This window comes from Thunnus maccoyii, chromosome 15, assembly GCF_910596095.1.
Source record: "Thunnus maccoyii chromosome 15, fThuMac1.1, whole genome shotgun sequence".
Lineage (NCBI taxonomy): Eukaryota > Metazoa > Chordata > Actinopteri > Scombriformes > Scombridae > Thunnus > Thunnus maccoyii.
Genome location: NC_056547.1, coordinates 22,700,031 through 22,713,744, shown reverse-complemented (window position 1 = coordinate 22,713,744; position 13,714 = coordinate 22,700,031). Strand labels below are relative to the sequence as shown.

At 38.4% G+C, this 13,714-nt stretch overlaps 1 protein-coding gene across 1 annotated transcript; it reads left to right on the top strand.

The window, feature by feature from the left end:
* The first annotated feature begins 6,634 nt into the window (after positions 1–6,634).
* On the top strand, positions 6,635–11,382 carry LOC121913522 (coagulation factor XI-like). Its single transcript, XM_042436184.1, has 9 exons — positions 6,635–6,695; positions 6,802–6,958; positions 7,470–7,579; positions 7,707–7,869; positions 8,705–8,823; positions 8,914–9,046; positions 9,229–9,335; positions 10,108–10,267; positions 10,452–11,382. The coding sequence occupies exons 1-9, from the start codon at positions 6,635–6,637 to the stop codon at positions 10,561–10,563; spliced, it is 1,122 nt and encodes a 373-aa protein (XP_042292118.1). The 3' UTR covers positions 10,564–11,382.
* The last annotated feature ends 2,332 nt before the right edge of the window (positions 11,383–13,714 follow it).

Genomic DNA, 13,714 nt, shown 5'->3' with positions numbered 1-13,714 from the left:
TTGTACATACAAACACTTTCAAATAAAATGAAAAATTACAACAAAATATTCAACTGTAGCAATCTGTGTGGATGATTTTATTCCTGTATAAATCTTCTCTCCTTACTCTCTCGCTTCTCCTCTTTTCATCAGCTTGCAAAAGAGGAAGCACCCTCATATATACACACATTTCTGTCCTTTCCCTCTGTGTCCTTCAGACATGCCTACTACCACATTAATGTGGCAGTCTGAACTTTGGATGCCAAGTCTTCCACAAAAAAATGAGTTAATGTATACAGTATGTCAACAGAGGCTAAACTAAACAGAAGGCAGTCAAAGGTTCATCCCCCTTTCATTTTAGTTAAGTTCCTTTACATAAAATGACACCAGCTCATGTCAACCAACACCAGAAAGTCAAATTTGAGGTGAAGTGTGAAGAACATTTGCTCATTTGGATTTATGCTCTGCAGGAAGAGTTCTTGTCTCCAGCATCTGTACCGTACCCTTGATGGATCAATATAGTCATCTTTCTTTTGGCAGGGGTCCCCAGTCTAGCAGTGCCTGAGAATGATTTATTTACTGTTTTTTGTTTGCTGCAAGAAAAATTATGAAAAGATTAAAAAAAGATTAACCACATTTCTTTAAGAGATTAAAAAGAAGAAGAAATAAAAAGTCATTTTGGATATAATCTCTAATCTTTGTGGTGTGTTTAAATACAACTTAATATGATACACGATGTGATACAAGGCAACACATAGTGTGTATTTGTCAGCAGCTCTTTGACATCAGTTTGATATTTCTGGGTCCTGACTATGCAGTACAAATATTTTTACAGACAGAAGACACAGAGCAGCAGATGGTCAAGAGAGGGAGCCCTCACACTGACAGAACACAGAGTGGTGGTAAGGTATGCTGAACCAGATACAGCAAAGCACAATATGAAGAGCAGTCAAGATACTCAGCATGTAACAGGGACAGTGGAGTCTTTGACATTTCTAGTTTCAAGTTTCAAGTTTATTTTATTTATATAGCACTTTAAAAAGCAAACAGGTTTTGCACCAAAGTGTTTTACAAAGACAGACATATACACATACAAGCATGATGGCGCTGCTCTTGTGCTCCGTGTGTCTGTCTGTTTGTTTGTGTCTTTTAACTTATTGTTTAGTTAACCAGTGTTCACTAGGCTTTAAACCAGTGTTCTCCTGCCGTACCGCTTTTTCCTATGAGTTTACCGTGATCAGTTCGAAGATGGAGATATTAGTCCTACTTTTCCTGACAACCATGCTGATCCTCGCCTTGGGATTGTTTGACAAATCTAATATAAACAGGATCCACTACACTCGAGACTTTCTCCTTAGATTTCAATCACAAAATTAGAAATAAATTAAATTTATGCATGAATTCAGAGATGTGTGTGTGATGGCTTTTACTCAGATGTGATTATCTGACACTGACCTGGACTCTATATTGGACATTGATGGATTTGGAATCCTGATCCGTTTGGACCGTGACCAAAGGATAACAGGGAAAGCTCCATGGTGTAGTAGTGTCACTGTATGTCAGAGGATCTGCCTGCCGGACATCAAGCTTTGCCGTGAGAATTTCCCCTAATATTCCTAACAGTGGTGTATATCCATCCCAGGGCAAATGGCAAAGCTGCTACCGATGTCATCTTTTCAGTGTTGCAGCAATGTCATCTATCTCACCTGATGCCCCTTGTTTTTTCCTTGGAGATTTTAACCATGTTAATTGTAAAAAGATGCCAAACAGTTTCAATCAGTCCACAGCTTGTCCCACTCATGGTAACAAAACAGTATAACAGATGAGGACAACCCAGGAATACCAGCAACGCATAACCAAGCCTTGTCTGTACAATAGGGATGTTGTGTGGGTGGACAAGAAATACGTTGTGGCCGACTTCTATGAGGAGGTGAAAACAGCAGCTGACAACAGCTCCCTCCTGCAGAAACCTCTGGCCCTCAATCCACCTTCAATCAACCTTAAACCATCTCAGCTTTATCTCCAGTTTATGGTTATGAAACCAGATCTGATTACAGACAGAGTTTCAGTAAAGGAATATATTTATGTTATACAAATTATGTACAACACTTCTATCCTTAGACCCTTGATTTATGGTTCACACATACACTACGCTGCTTTACATACCGTGTGTGGCTAACTAAGTGTAACCGCATCTGTAAATGTCTATGAGTGTCTATATAACCATAATTGTACATGTACATATGTGTATATATTTCCTATTTGATTTGTTTATAATGTAGAACATAGATCTCCAACGAACAGATGTAACATTTCTCTGCTGATGTGAAACATTGTCAGCACCTACGCAGCTAGCAGCCTTCCTGTCTCTTTTTAACCTTTTTGTCAGGCTGACTGGACCAGAGATAACAGGTGCAAAACAGGCAATAGGCACTAAAATAGAAAGAAATGAGTCGTACTTCGGGTTCAAATGTTTTCAGAGTTTTTCATTTTTGTTTTCAGTAACTCATTATGTGCCATTTCAGTCTAAATATGTCATTGAGCCTGTGGTTAGGAAATGGTAGGAAAAATCAAAATACCTCTCTGAAACTTCCAACACTATGTTCTAATCAACAGTGACTACTGTCATTGAACCAGTATTGTGTTTATTTTATATAATTGTCAGAGCTGTCTGTTTCTGTCATTTTATTTATGTTATTTTACAGTTACTGCTAACTGGGAATTGTTGTGACTAACCCTGTCTCCAAGACATTATGTTTAATGCAATGTCACTGGGAAAAATAATTTGTGTACTAAATAATTGCAGAGACAAAGTAAACTGTATGTGCTCATAAAAACTACCCTGTGCAAATAAAGGTTGAATAAGTAAATGAATCAGTCATGTAGTAGAAGTAATATTGTATTAACAGCCTCTGATCACATGGAATATATTTGTTATTTTAACCTTTATGTACTCAGAATATGTTCACAGGATATGAATCCGCTTTGTCAAAGGTTGGTACAGACTCCAGTAAGCAAAGTGTTTTTGAGCCAGGAACTAATATTACAAAGCTTAGTATGGCAATATTTTGTCACTCATTAGGCCGTATGTCCCCTCCTGTCCGATCCGGTCCGCAAATGAATGGTAATACTGTCAGTGACTGGTATGGAATCATGATCCAGATCTTGTTTGTGGTTCCACAATGGTGGAATGGGTTACCCAGCTCCATACGGTCTGCTGACTCCTTTGGGGCCTCACAACATTATGTTTGAGTGACAGGGGAACTGATGCATTGGCGTCAATATAATGTGACTTTCTTTTATTTTTATATGGTGATTTTGCCTTATTAGGAGGAGGCGGGTTGGATGGTTGGCTAAATAGTTTGTAGGCAAAAACTTGTAGGAGAGCACTGTTTTAGACCACTAACCAACCACTAACTGGACACATTTTACCATGACTCGAGACATTGTTACCAGATATTTTAACCGTCACGTTGAGCATTTTAGTGCTGTTAAAAGGAACATTTTTACAGCATTTTTAATGGAGCTATAATGAAACTTCAGTCAGGAGGACTATCTTTGCATGAATACGCTTGTGGTTTTATTTCTCATACCATCACAGCTTTCACATCTCTCAGGCATGCTCACTCATAATTTCCTTTGCTGTCATTATCTGGGGCTGTAATTGAACTATCAGCTGGTCACATCTATCCAACAGCATGGTGACACACCTCCATTGTCTGCCTATTGTTGTGTGACTGTCTTTTTAAATATGTTTGTCTCCCTTTCTGCCGTAGTGCTTTCATGTTGCCATTTTGCATGCACCACCACCTCCCCATCATAGCCAGTCTTTGCAGATTCATCAGTTCATCACTTCATCAAACTTATCAGCCTTATCAGTCTCAGCGGACGACATCAACCACCACCACCACCAATGTCTGGACTCTATGGGGGGATTTATCTTGCTGCTGCTCAGGACTGATGTCCCGTGATTACAAAATCTCCCTGTAGAGTCTAAGCGCCAAAGACTTTTGACAAGGCCAATTGTCAATATCATCTATACAATAAACAATTATCTTTACTTCTTTAACGTGTCTCTCCTGATTGAACAGTTACTCTAATCTAACCCTAACCAAGTGGTTTTTGTGCCTAAAAAACCCAACAGCGTTAAGTGACACGCAAAAAGGTTAAAATGTGTAGACATGACATGTGAGTGTCTTTAAAAGTGGCGTGCTATTATACACCATCCCATGAGATTACGTAAATTGTCTTGCCTGCCAAAAAGATTTTAAAAAAAAGAAGTCAAAATAGAAGCAGCAGAGGAGATATTTCCACTTTTAGTCTCAAGCTGCAAAAACGCTGGAACCTACATTTCCCATACTGCAACCAATATCCTTTTATTTAACTCTTTCTACCTTGTAATTTTTGCATGTCCTTTAAGCTCCATTTCCACAGTTTGTAACACAGGCTATCAGCTGGTCACATCTATCCAACAGCGTGGTGACACACCTCCATTGTTTGCCTATTGTTGTGTGACTGTCTTTTTAAATATGTTCGTCTCCCTCTCTGCCTTAGTGCTTTCATGTTGCCATTTCGCGTGCTCCACCACCTCCCCATCATAACCAGTCTTTGCAGTCATCATAGTGGCTATATAACAATGTAATATGAAAGCAGAATATATTAAGTTCTAATATTACAAAATGTAGACTCAACTTTAGTTTTAATTTTAATTTTGATTAACAAAGTATTCTGGATAACACATAAATGTTTAGTATTTTGTGACAATCCACACTGCTGGAAAATTGATTGATAACTTAGTGAGTTATAGTAGCTGAGAGAGCAGATAGACCTCTTCCCACAATATACTTGTATGCATTCAGAGGGGCAACTAGACCGGACAGATATGGTGGCAATGTTGATGCATCAATACACTGACTAACAATGCCCAATGCAGCATCTAAGTGTCTATATGCTTTTTAATCAGCATGCTAAATTCCCAAGAACAGTTGGGGACATCTGCCAATGTGGCTATACATAACCCAAGTGCTTTAATGTAATTCATGAACAGTTATGACTTGTTTATTGTCAACAGCTTTCTCTGTTTTTGTCAGACACTGCAAACCAACTTCATTTTCATCTGGATCTCCTCACAATACATGCAGTTTTTAGGTCATGCAATAGGACACAATGACCCATTATGACTTGTTTTTTGTCAATAGCTTTCTCAATTATTGCCTCCTCCCAATATATGCACAACTTCCAGTTTTTAAAAGTGTGCATCTGGCTCTGCTTCATCTACCCATGACATCTCAGGATTAACTTCACCCAATCACCGAACATCAAACATAAAAATATCTGTCACCTTCCCATTGACACCTTATGCGGTAAAATTCGCTTTGTGTTTTGTCTGTGCAGACCTTTACACTATAAGCACCTGGGCAGTTGAGCTACGTGGGGGTAATGCCTTACACTCAGGCAGGGAAGAGTAGAGTAGAGCTTTAATGTCTCAAAGGGGAAATTTGGCTTACAGACAATAGACAATAATAGACAATCTTACAGCCCACTACACTGTCATTGATCACTGATGTTGTATTGTCCACATGGAGACTTACCCTAAGCCTAACCCTCCCCTTACCTTAACCTTAAACTAACTCTTCACCCTAAAATTGAGTGCATTTTACAATATGGGCACTTACTTTTTGTCCCCAAAAGTGGGGCTCATCCCCATAATGTGACTGTGTAAAAAGATTACATGAGTAATTGTTGTACACACACATTGATCTCTGCTTTCAAATTTTAACACTGGATGCCAATTCTTTACACAGTTTTGGTTGAGGTGAAAACATCTTTGTCCAATCAGTTCTACCTTGACCCCTTCACCTGTATGGTTTTGACAGCAGAGGTATTGTATAACCTGTATCAGCCACTGATGCTCTCAGTGTCCTTTGCTTCACTCTAGTTTTTGGACCTGCAGTTCTCCAGTAGTGACGAATGTACAAATAAAAAAAGGAATGCAAAGTTTTATTGACTAGTTTTGTTCAAGCACAAAGCATAAAGTGTATTCTAGAAGAAAGAAAATAGATCATATAAAGCCTTGTGACTATTTTAGAATGGACTCTTAATGTAACTGGAAAACAAATTTGCACTGTTGTGTTAAGAAAATGAATGTTGGCTTGTTTTGCATAAATTAAGTTGAGCTGTGGGTTAAAGGCAAATGAAAAAGAGAGATATCTGAACATTTTTGTAGGAAGGGTATGTGATCAGCAGTGGATCACATCCATTAAATAAACTGCTTTAAAATCAAGCTGGTTGTTGGTGTTAGTTAAGTATCTGTGTTGGTTGGCAGACACCAACTGACAGAAGCACTGGTCTTTTGCTTCTTTATGTTACTTTAAGATGGACATGAAGTTTGCTGAATTTTCAGTTATGCTCTGCTCTCCTTCATGCTCATGTAATGAATATTGACACTTGCTGGGCTACAGTAGCGTGTGCATTTGTGTTATTTACACATCAAGTCAGCTGTGCAGTGGTTACTGCCAGCCAATTGCTGAATATGTCAACAACTAGTCATGCAAATCGAGCAGTAGTATAAATGAGTGAGTTGCAATAGGGTCAGAAACATCCCTTTGATTGCAGCTGTGTTTGAAGAATCTTGAGTAGCTTCAAAACTGAGAAGATGGGAACACTTTTCATTTTCGTGGGTCTGCTCTACCTCTGTGGTCTTTCCTTTAGTCAAGGTAATACATACACTGTTTTACATATTTATCACTTAGTCATTTGGTACAATCAGTGTATGTTTATATGTACATGTAAATGTGTCTGGCTGTGTCCATTTTTCTTCAGAATGTAGAAAGGACCTTCTGGAGAACATTAATTTCCTGGGAACAGAGATAAAAGTACTCCGCTCTCCTGATGCTGTGCATTGTCAGCACCTGTGCACCCAACATCACCGTTGTCTTTTCTTTGCCTTCGTTCGGCCTGACTCCACCATAGATAACAGGTATAAAACAAGCAATGGACACTGAAATAGTCATTTATTAAATATCAAGGGGTGATGGGTGATGATTAAATTGATTTCAGAAAACAAAACACTAAAAATCTAACTTGAAACTTGTCAAATTTGAGCCACAAAATCATAGTTGTTACAAGGTATATATTTTAAGTATTATTATATAACAGTTGTATTTGCTTTTATAGTATTTTTTGACCACTTTGGCGCTATTTTGAGTTTCAGTGTGCCAAACTCTTAATGAAAAATGCTGGACTTCATTTGTGTCAAATTCAATAATGCATCGCAGATCAACAAGTTTATTAGAGCATCCCACTGGATCAGTTGGGGGTTCGGTGGCTCTACTGGTGAATCCAGATATATGAGCATACTGACATGCTCAGGCTTTTTCTGCCCTTTAAGTGAGTTTAATTTGTGACCTTAGAGTCACAACTCACTAATGTTGTCTTACCACAGCTGCCATAAAGCTTAACCTCAGTACACCGGCCTCTCTCTCCACCAGGTATTTCTACTGTCTCCTCAAGTCCACTCCCTCTGGACAGCCCAAAGCTCGGCCTTCAAAGCAGGGTATCACCTCTGGCTTTTCTCTCAAACCCTGCTACCCAGACCCAAGTAGGCACACAACCACTGAACCATTTAACAGTTATTCACTAGTTAGTTAGTCACTAGTTAATTAGTGATATGTGGTGAAACTCTCTTTAACTCTTTCTGTCTGTCTGCTGGTCCATCTGTCTGCCAGAACCTTGTCTTCCTCAGGTGTACCAGAACGTGGACTTCCTAGGGGCAGACTACCGATCCTTGTTCACAAGTGACTATGAGGAGTGTCAGAGAGCCTGCACACAAGACCCTGGCTGTCAGTTCTTTACTTTTGTAAATGGAGTCTTCACACCGGAGAGGATTAGGTAAAACTCAATCACATAATATCACATTGCAGTTTAAATTGTATTGTCATTTTGTGAAGGCAGGGCTGCTCTGGAGGCAGAGGTAATGCTGTTACTTAAGTAATGTCTTTTATTGGCTCATAAGAGGAAACAGGTGTGCTTCTCCTGCACTGAAATTCAGTTGGGTGATAAAGCTGATAATTTCCAAAGTCAGTGTTTTTAGCATGAAATTCCCCTTTTTTGTAACTATCCTGTAACTATAAACTATTGAATACATTTTTTGCACAAAATGAGGGCTGTGGATTTTGTCCCCCATCACTTCTATCGAAAGTGTATTACTGTAGGAAAGGATCATTACAGCAAGCAAAACCTGTTCATATAGGCATTTGACTTGTGTTTTAAAACAGACTTGAAAAATTTTGCCTTTAACTACTAAACGTAGCTTAGCTGACCTTGCAAGTTCAAAAACTAGACATATTAGTCTGTAGCTTTGTAGGTACTGGTTCATGAGCATACTTAGTATTTGTGGTTTTTGTGGTTAGGAGTTAGGAGGAAGAGTGCCAAGGTAGATATATGTGGATGAATGACATTAATATTTTTTCCGGCAAGCCTTTATTTGACAGCTGAGAGCAACAAAGATCCTTGGTCAGAATATATATTGTAAGAAATACTGAGCCCAAGCTGAAATAACCCTAACAACATAGCTGTGACATCATCAGGGTTGTTTTCATACACCTGACACTCCGCCAGAGCCAAAGTAGATATTGTACAACTGTTTTCACATGCTGAGTAGTATAAGATTTAACTCTTGTGGAGTGATGTTCCCTGATGGTGTCATTTCTTGTTCTGTTTTTAGGTACAAGTGTCACCTTAAATTCAGCTGGACAATACCAAGGATTCCTACTATAGAAAGAAAGGCTGGTGTAGTATCTGGGTTCCCCCACGAAGCAGAAATAATTCAGTCCTTTGACACAGGTACACAAACAGCAAAGATCATAGCATTAGGAAAGCATCCTGCAGGTTGTCATGCATGCTCTCTCATTGTTTGACCTGTGTTTTGTACAGTGTGTCAGGGCAAGCTCTTTCCAAGAACTGATATCAAAGGAAACAACATCGAGACGCTGCCCGCTGCCTCACCTGAACACTGTCAGACATTGTGCTCTGCTCATCCACTCTGCACCTACTTCTCTTACACCAGGTAGTGTGTGTTTGCCAGCAGTTTTAAAGGGTACAACGTTACTGTCTCAGTCAAGTCAAACAAATATTTATATGATTCGTGTATCAAATAGGCAACATTTGTAATGTCGTTATCTGTTCTTTCTGTTATCTCAAAATGTAGACATACTTGTGTTGAAGATTTAATTTTCATTATTCTTGCAGTAATGACTACAAATGTTATCTGAAGAACAACCCCAATGAAATGGTGACCATAAGTAAAGAGGGAGTAACATCTGGGCTACCAGCACGCTTCTGTCAGCAAGTTAACAGTATGTATCACTAATCAATTGAAAACATTGAGAAAAGACATGCAGGAGACCATCACATATTACAGACCATGTGAACTATTCTGGTTGTTTGGATCGACTCTCAGTAACTATGAGGTTCACATTTGTGGCTTTGAGTGAAATATCTTGACAACGACTGGATGGATTACCATGACATTTGACATTGCCCACTGGATGAATTGTAATAATCTTGGTGATCCCTTAATTTTCATCTTTCAGTTTGTCCAATACTTTGGATTATATACAAGCAAAACTAATAACATTCCAATCAGCCCTTGTTGTACTTTATGTTTAGTGTTAACTAGCAATTGATAGCATGTTAACATGCTAAACTAAGATGGTGAATATGGTAAGCATCATACTTGCTAAAAATCAGCATGTTAGTATTGCCATTGTGAGCATGTTAGCATGCTGACATTACAATTTACTTAAAGCAAGACTGTGCCTAAGTACAGCCTCAGAGCGCTGCTAGCATGGCTGTAGCATCTTAATCTGGTTTGCTTTATGAAGCTAGCGCCAGAGGGTTAGGGGGTTAGGGTTAGGGGTATTGTAGAGTTAGAAATAAAGCATTGTGCTGGGACTTCATAAAATCAGGAGTAGGCTAATTTTTTGTATTTAAATGTAATCTAACAGAACAAAGAAAATACTGGAATCATTCAGCACATATCAGTGTTTATTCATGTTTTTTATTTGATTTTAGTGTAGCATTTCTGTAGTTTAGCCAACAGTCTATTCTGTTCCTCTCTGTTAACAGGCTGGGTGCGGGACGCTTATGAAGGAATAGATTTTCGAGGGTCTGACATTAGCTACGAGCTGATGGATGACCCAGACATGTGCCAGTGGAAATGCACAGAGGATCCCAACTGCCAGTTCTACACTTATGTCAACGAGAGCTTCTTTGACCGTAATTACTGGTAGGCCAACAAAAGCAAAAAGACCCAAAACACAAATGTTGTCAATTTTTTGGTAAAATTGTAACAATTCCAGCAAAACCTAGAAATCATGTAACGTTTAACTTGATCATCAATCTGATGCTATCGTAGCCCTGTTTTATGATATGAAGTCAGGTGTATTTATATGTTGATTTTTTTGTTCTAGGCGCCGCTGCTATCTCAAGCGTGTCATCACCATACCTGCTCCTCCCAAAGTTACCAATTTGAGTAATGTTGTGTCCGGCTTCTCCCTGAAGAACTGTTATGGGATTGTTTAACTTGTATATACAAACACTTTCAAAAAAAAGGAAAATTACAGTTGAAGACATGAAAATTTCAACAAAATATTCAACCAAAGCATTCTGTGTGCATGATTACATTACTGTATAAATCTCCTTCCTCTCTCGCTCCTCCTCTTTACATCAGCTTCCAAAAGAGGAAGCACCCTCATATACACACACATTTCTGACCTTTCCCTCTGTGTCCTTCAGACGTGCCCACTACCACATTAATGTGGCAGTCTGAACTTTGGATGCCAATTCTTTCACAAAAATAAATAAATCAAATTAAAAAACTGTGCAAATTTTTCTCCTGTCATTTTTTGGTAAATGGTAAATATGGTAAAAAAAAATGAGTTAATAAATACAGTATGTCAACAGAAGCTAAACCAAACAGTAGACAGTCAATGGTTGATCATCCCTTCATTTTAGTTAAGTTCCTTTACATAAAATGGCACCAGCTCATGTAAACCAACACCAGAAAGTCAAATTTGAAGTGAAGTATGAAGAACATTTGCTCATTTGGATTTATGCTCTGCAGGAAGAGTTCCTGTCTCCAGCATCTGTACCGTACCCTTGATGGATCAACATAGTCATGATCCATGAAGGGTACGGGTCACTGAGTATGATTTATGTATACTGGTTTTTGTTTGTTGCAAGAAAAAAATTGTGAAAAAATTAGCCACATTTCTTTAAGTGCTTTAGTAAATTACTCATATTTCTGGTTTGTCATATTACATGGCTGAGCTAACAATAATATATATTTTTGCTGTATTACTGTACCGTATATCTTGCAACCCGATTCTTAGGCCATGAAAAATAAAGAGAAATAAAATCAAGCAATTATATTTAGTTTTTAAGACGTTGCAACAAAATATGAATCTAATGTGGGGAATGGTCAATCAGTAGATCAGTAGTGTTGGTGAGTGGATGTGTGAATGTGTAGTGTTGTATGGCCTAAACTAAAGAAGTGCAACACAACCAAACAAGAGAAAACATGGTGCAAGGGAGAGAGCCAGCCATGAAGTGAGAGAACAAGGAATGGGGAAGGCCGATCCTAAATGCATTCTGGATGGACTGGTCAGGTGCACCAAGTTGCATTAATACAGTCTCCACCTACCTGGACCTGAAGGGAGAAACACACAAACACAGGAACCCAGGTCAAGATAAACCTAAGGGCCATGGCAAAGCCAGAGGGCTGTCACAATCAGCAAGAGGCATATAATTTTGTAGATGAACATACAGCAGCTTGCTTGTGACTTTGCCGTTGATATCTCTGTTTGTCTCATTGAATTGTAACTGTATTTACTTAATTCTTCAGAGTAGTTTGCCTGCACAGCATGAATTGTCTACAACTTACAATAACTTGAACACATACTCATAGCTGGCTTTGGGAGGAAGGTATCTCAAAGAAAAGAAAGAAAATTTGGATATAATCTCCAGTCTTTGTGGTGTGTTTAAGTACAACATAATATAAGACACGAGGTGACACAAGGCAACGCATCAGTGTGTACATGCAGTACAAATATTTAGACAGACAGAAGACACAGAGCAGCAGATTGGCCAGGAGAGGGAGCCCTCACACTGTCAGATCACAGAGTGGTCTAAGGTCAGCTGAACCAGATGCAACAAAGCAGAATATAAGGAGCAGTCAAGATACCCAGCATGTAACAGGGACAGTGGAGTCTTTGACATTTCTAATTTCAAGTTTATTTTATTTGTATAGCACTTAAAAAACAAACCAGTTTTGCACCAAAGTGCTTCACAAAGACAGAAATATGTATACACATACAAGCATAAGGACATATATGTGCAAAACAGATGTTGTGAAAATAGAACAAGATTAAAATAGAAACAAGTTTCAACACAAATTAAAACCAGAGAAATCAGATTAAACACAATTGAAAGCCACAGAATAAAAGTAGGTCCAAAGGTGCATCTTAAAAACATCAACAGATTCAGCCTGTCTAATGACCTCCGGCAGGCTATTCCAGAGATGAGGAGCCGCTACAGAAAAAGCCCTGTCAAGCCCTTTTTTTCCATGAACTGGGCACAACCAACATGCCATGGTGGGAGGATCTGAGGGGTCTAGTGGTGCTGTAAGGGGTGAGAAGTTCTGAGATATATACAGGGTTAAGACTATGGAGAGTTTTATAAACAATTAGAAGAATTTTGATGTTCATCCTGAAATTAATGGGGAGCCAGTGTAAGAATACAAGGATAGGGATGATGTGATCTCTTTTCTTGGACCTTGTTAATAACGAGGCAGCAGCATTTTGGATTAGTTGTAAACGAGAAATGGTAGCCTGACAGATGCCTTGGTAGAGAGAGTTATAATAGTAGTCTCTATGTGTCATGGTTCTGAAAATGCCCACTATTAATGAAATAATTAATCTGGATTGAATGAATTAGCGTTGGCAAGACATCCACCTTAGAACTCCTTAAGGTTGACGAAACGGGGTGTTAACATGTATGAATGAATCTAATAAACAGAAATTAGATAAAAGACTAAACTCAGACACCATGTCGCTGGCAAAACAGCTGATAGAAGTATAGCTCCCAATAGTGGCTAAACAAAATGGTTAGCAGAACGTACTTCCCTCAATAAAAGCATGTTAAAGACTCAAGCCATGGAATAATCATACTCCCTTTTTAGTTTAGTTGTAAACGAGAAATGGTAGCCTGACAGATGCCTTGGTAGAGAGAGTTATAATAGTAGTCTCTATGTGTCATGGTTCTGAAAATGCTCACTATTAATGAAATAATTAATCACTTATTCAAACACTCATTCAGGTATTGTTTATGCTTTTGTGTTTGTGATCCGTTCTATTTGATTCAATCAAATTGATTTACATTTTAACCAAAAAACTGTAAAAACAGAAGACAGCAGTCTTTAATGCTTATATGCAAATGCATTACTGTTAAATTAATTCTGATACATTAAGGTTTATTGAAAGTTCAGTTAAACTGAATTTTGCCTTTTGCTCATTTGGTGAACTTGATGAAAACAAGAGAAACTTGAATACGATATACCTGTTACATAATTAGGATAATGCTAATTATGACATTATGGACTGCTGAGGTGACAGAGATGATAAAATGATCTTCTTAACTTTGGTCTCCTTACACACCACTAAATGATTTGTCAGGT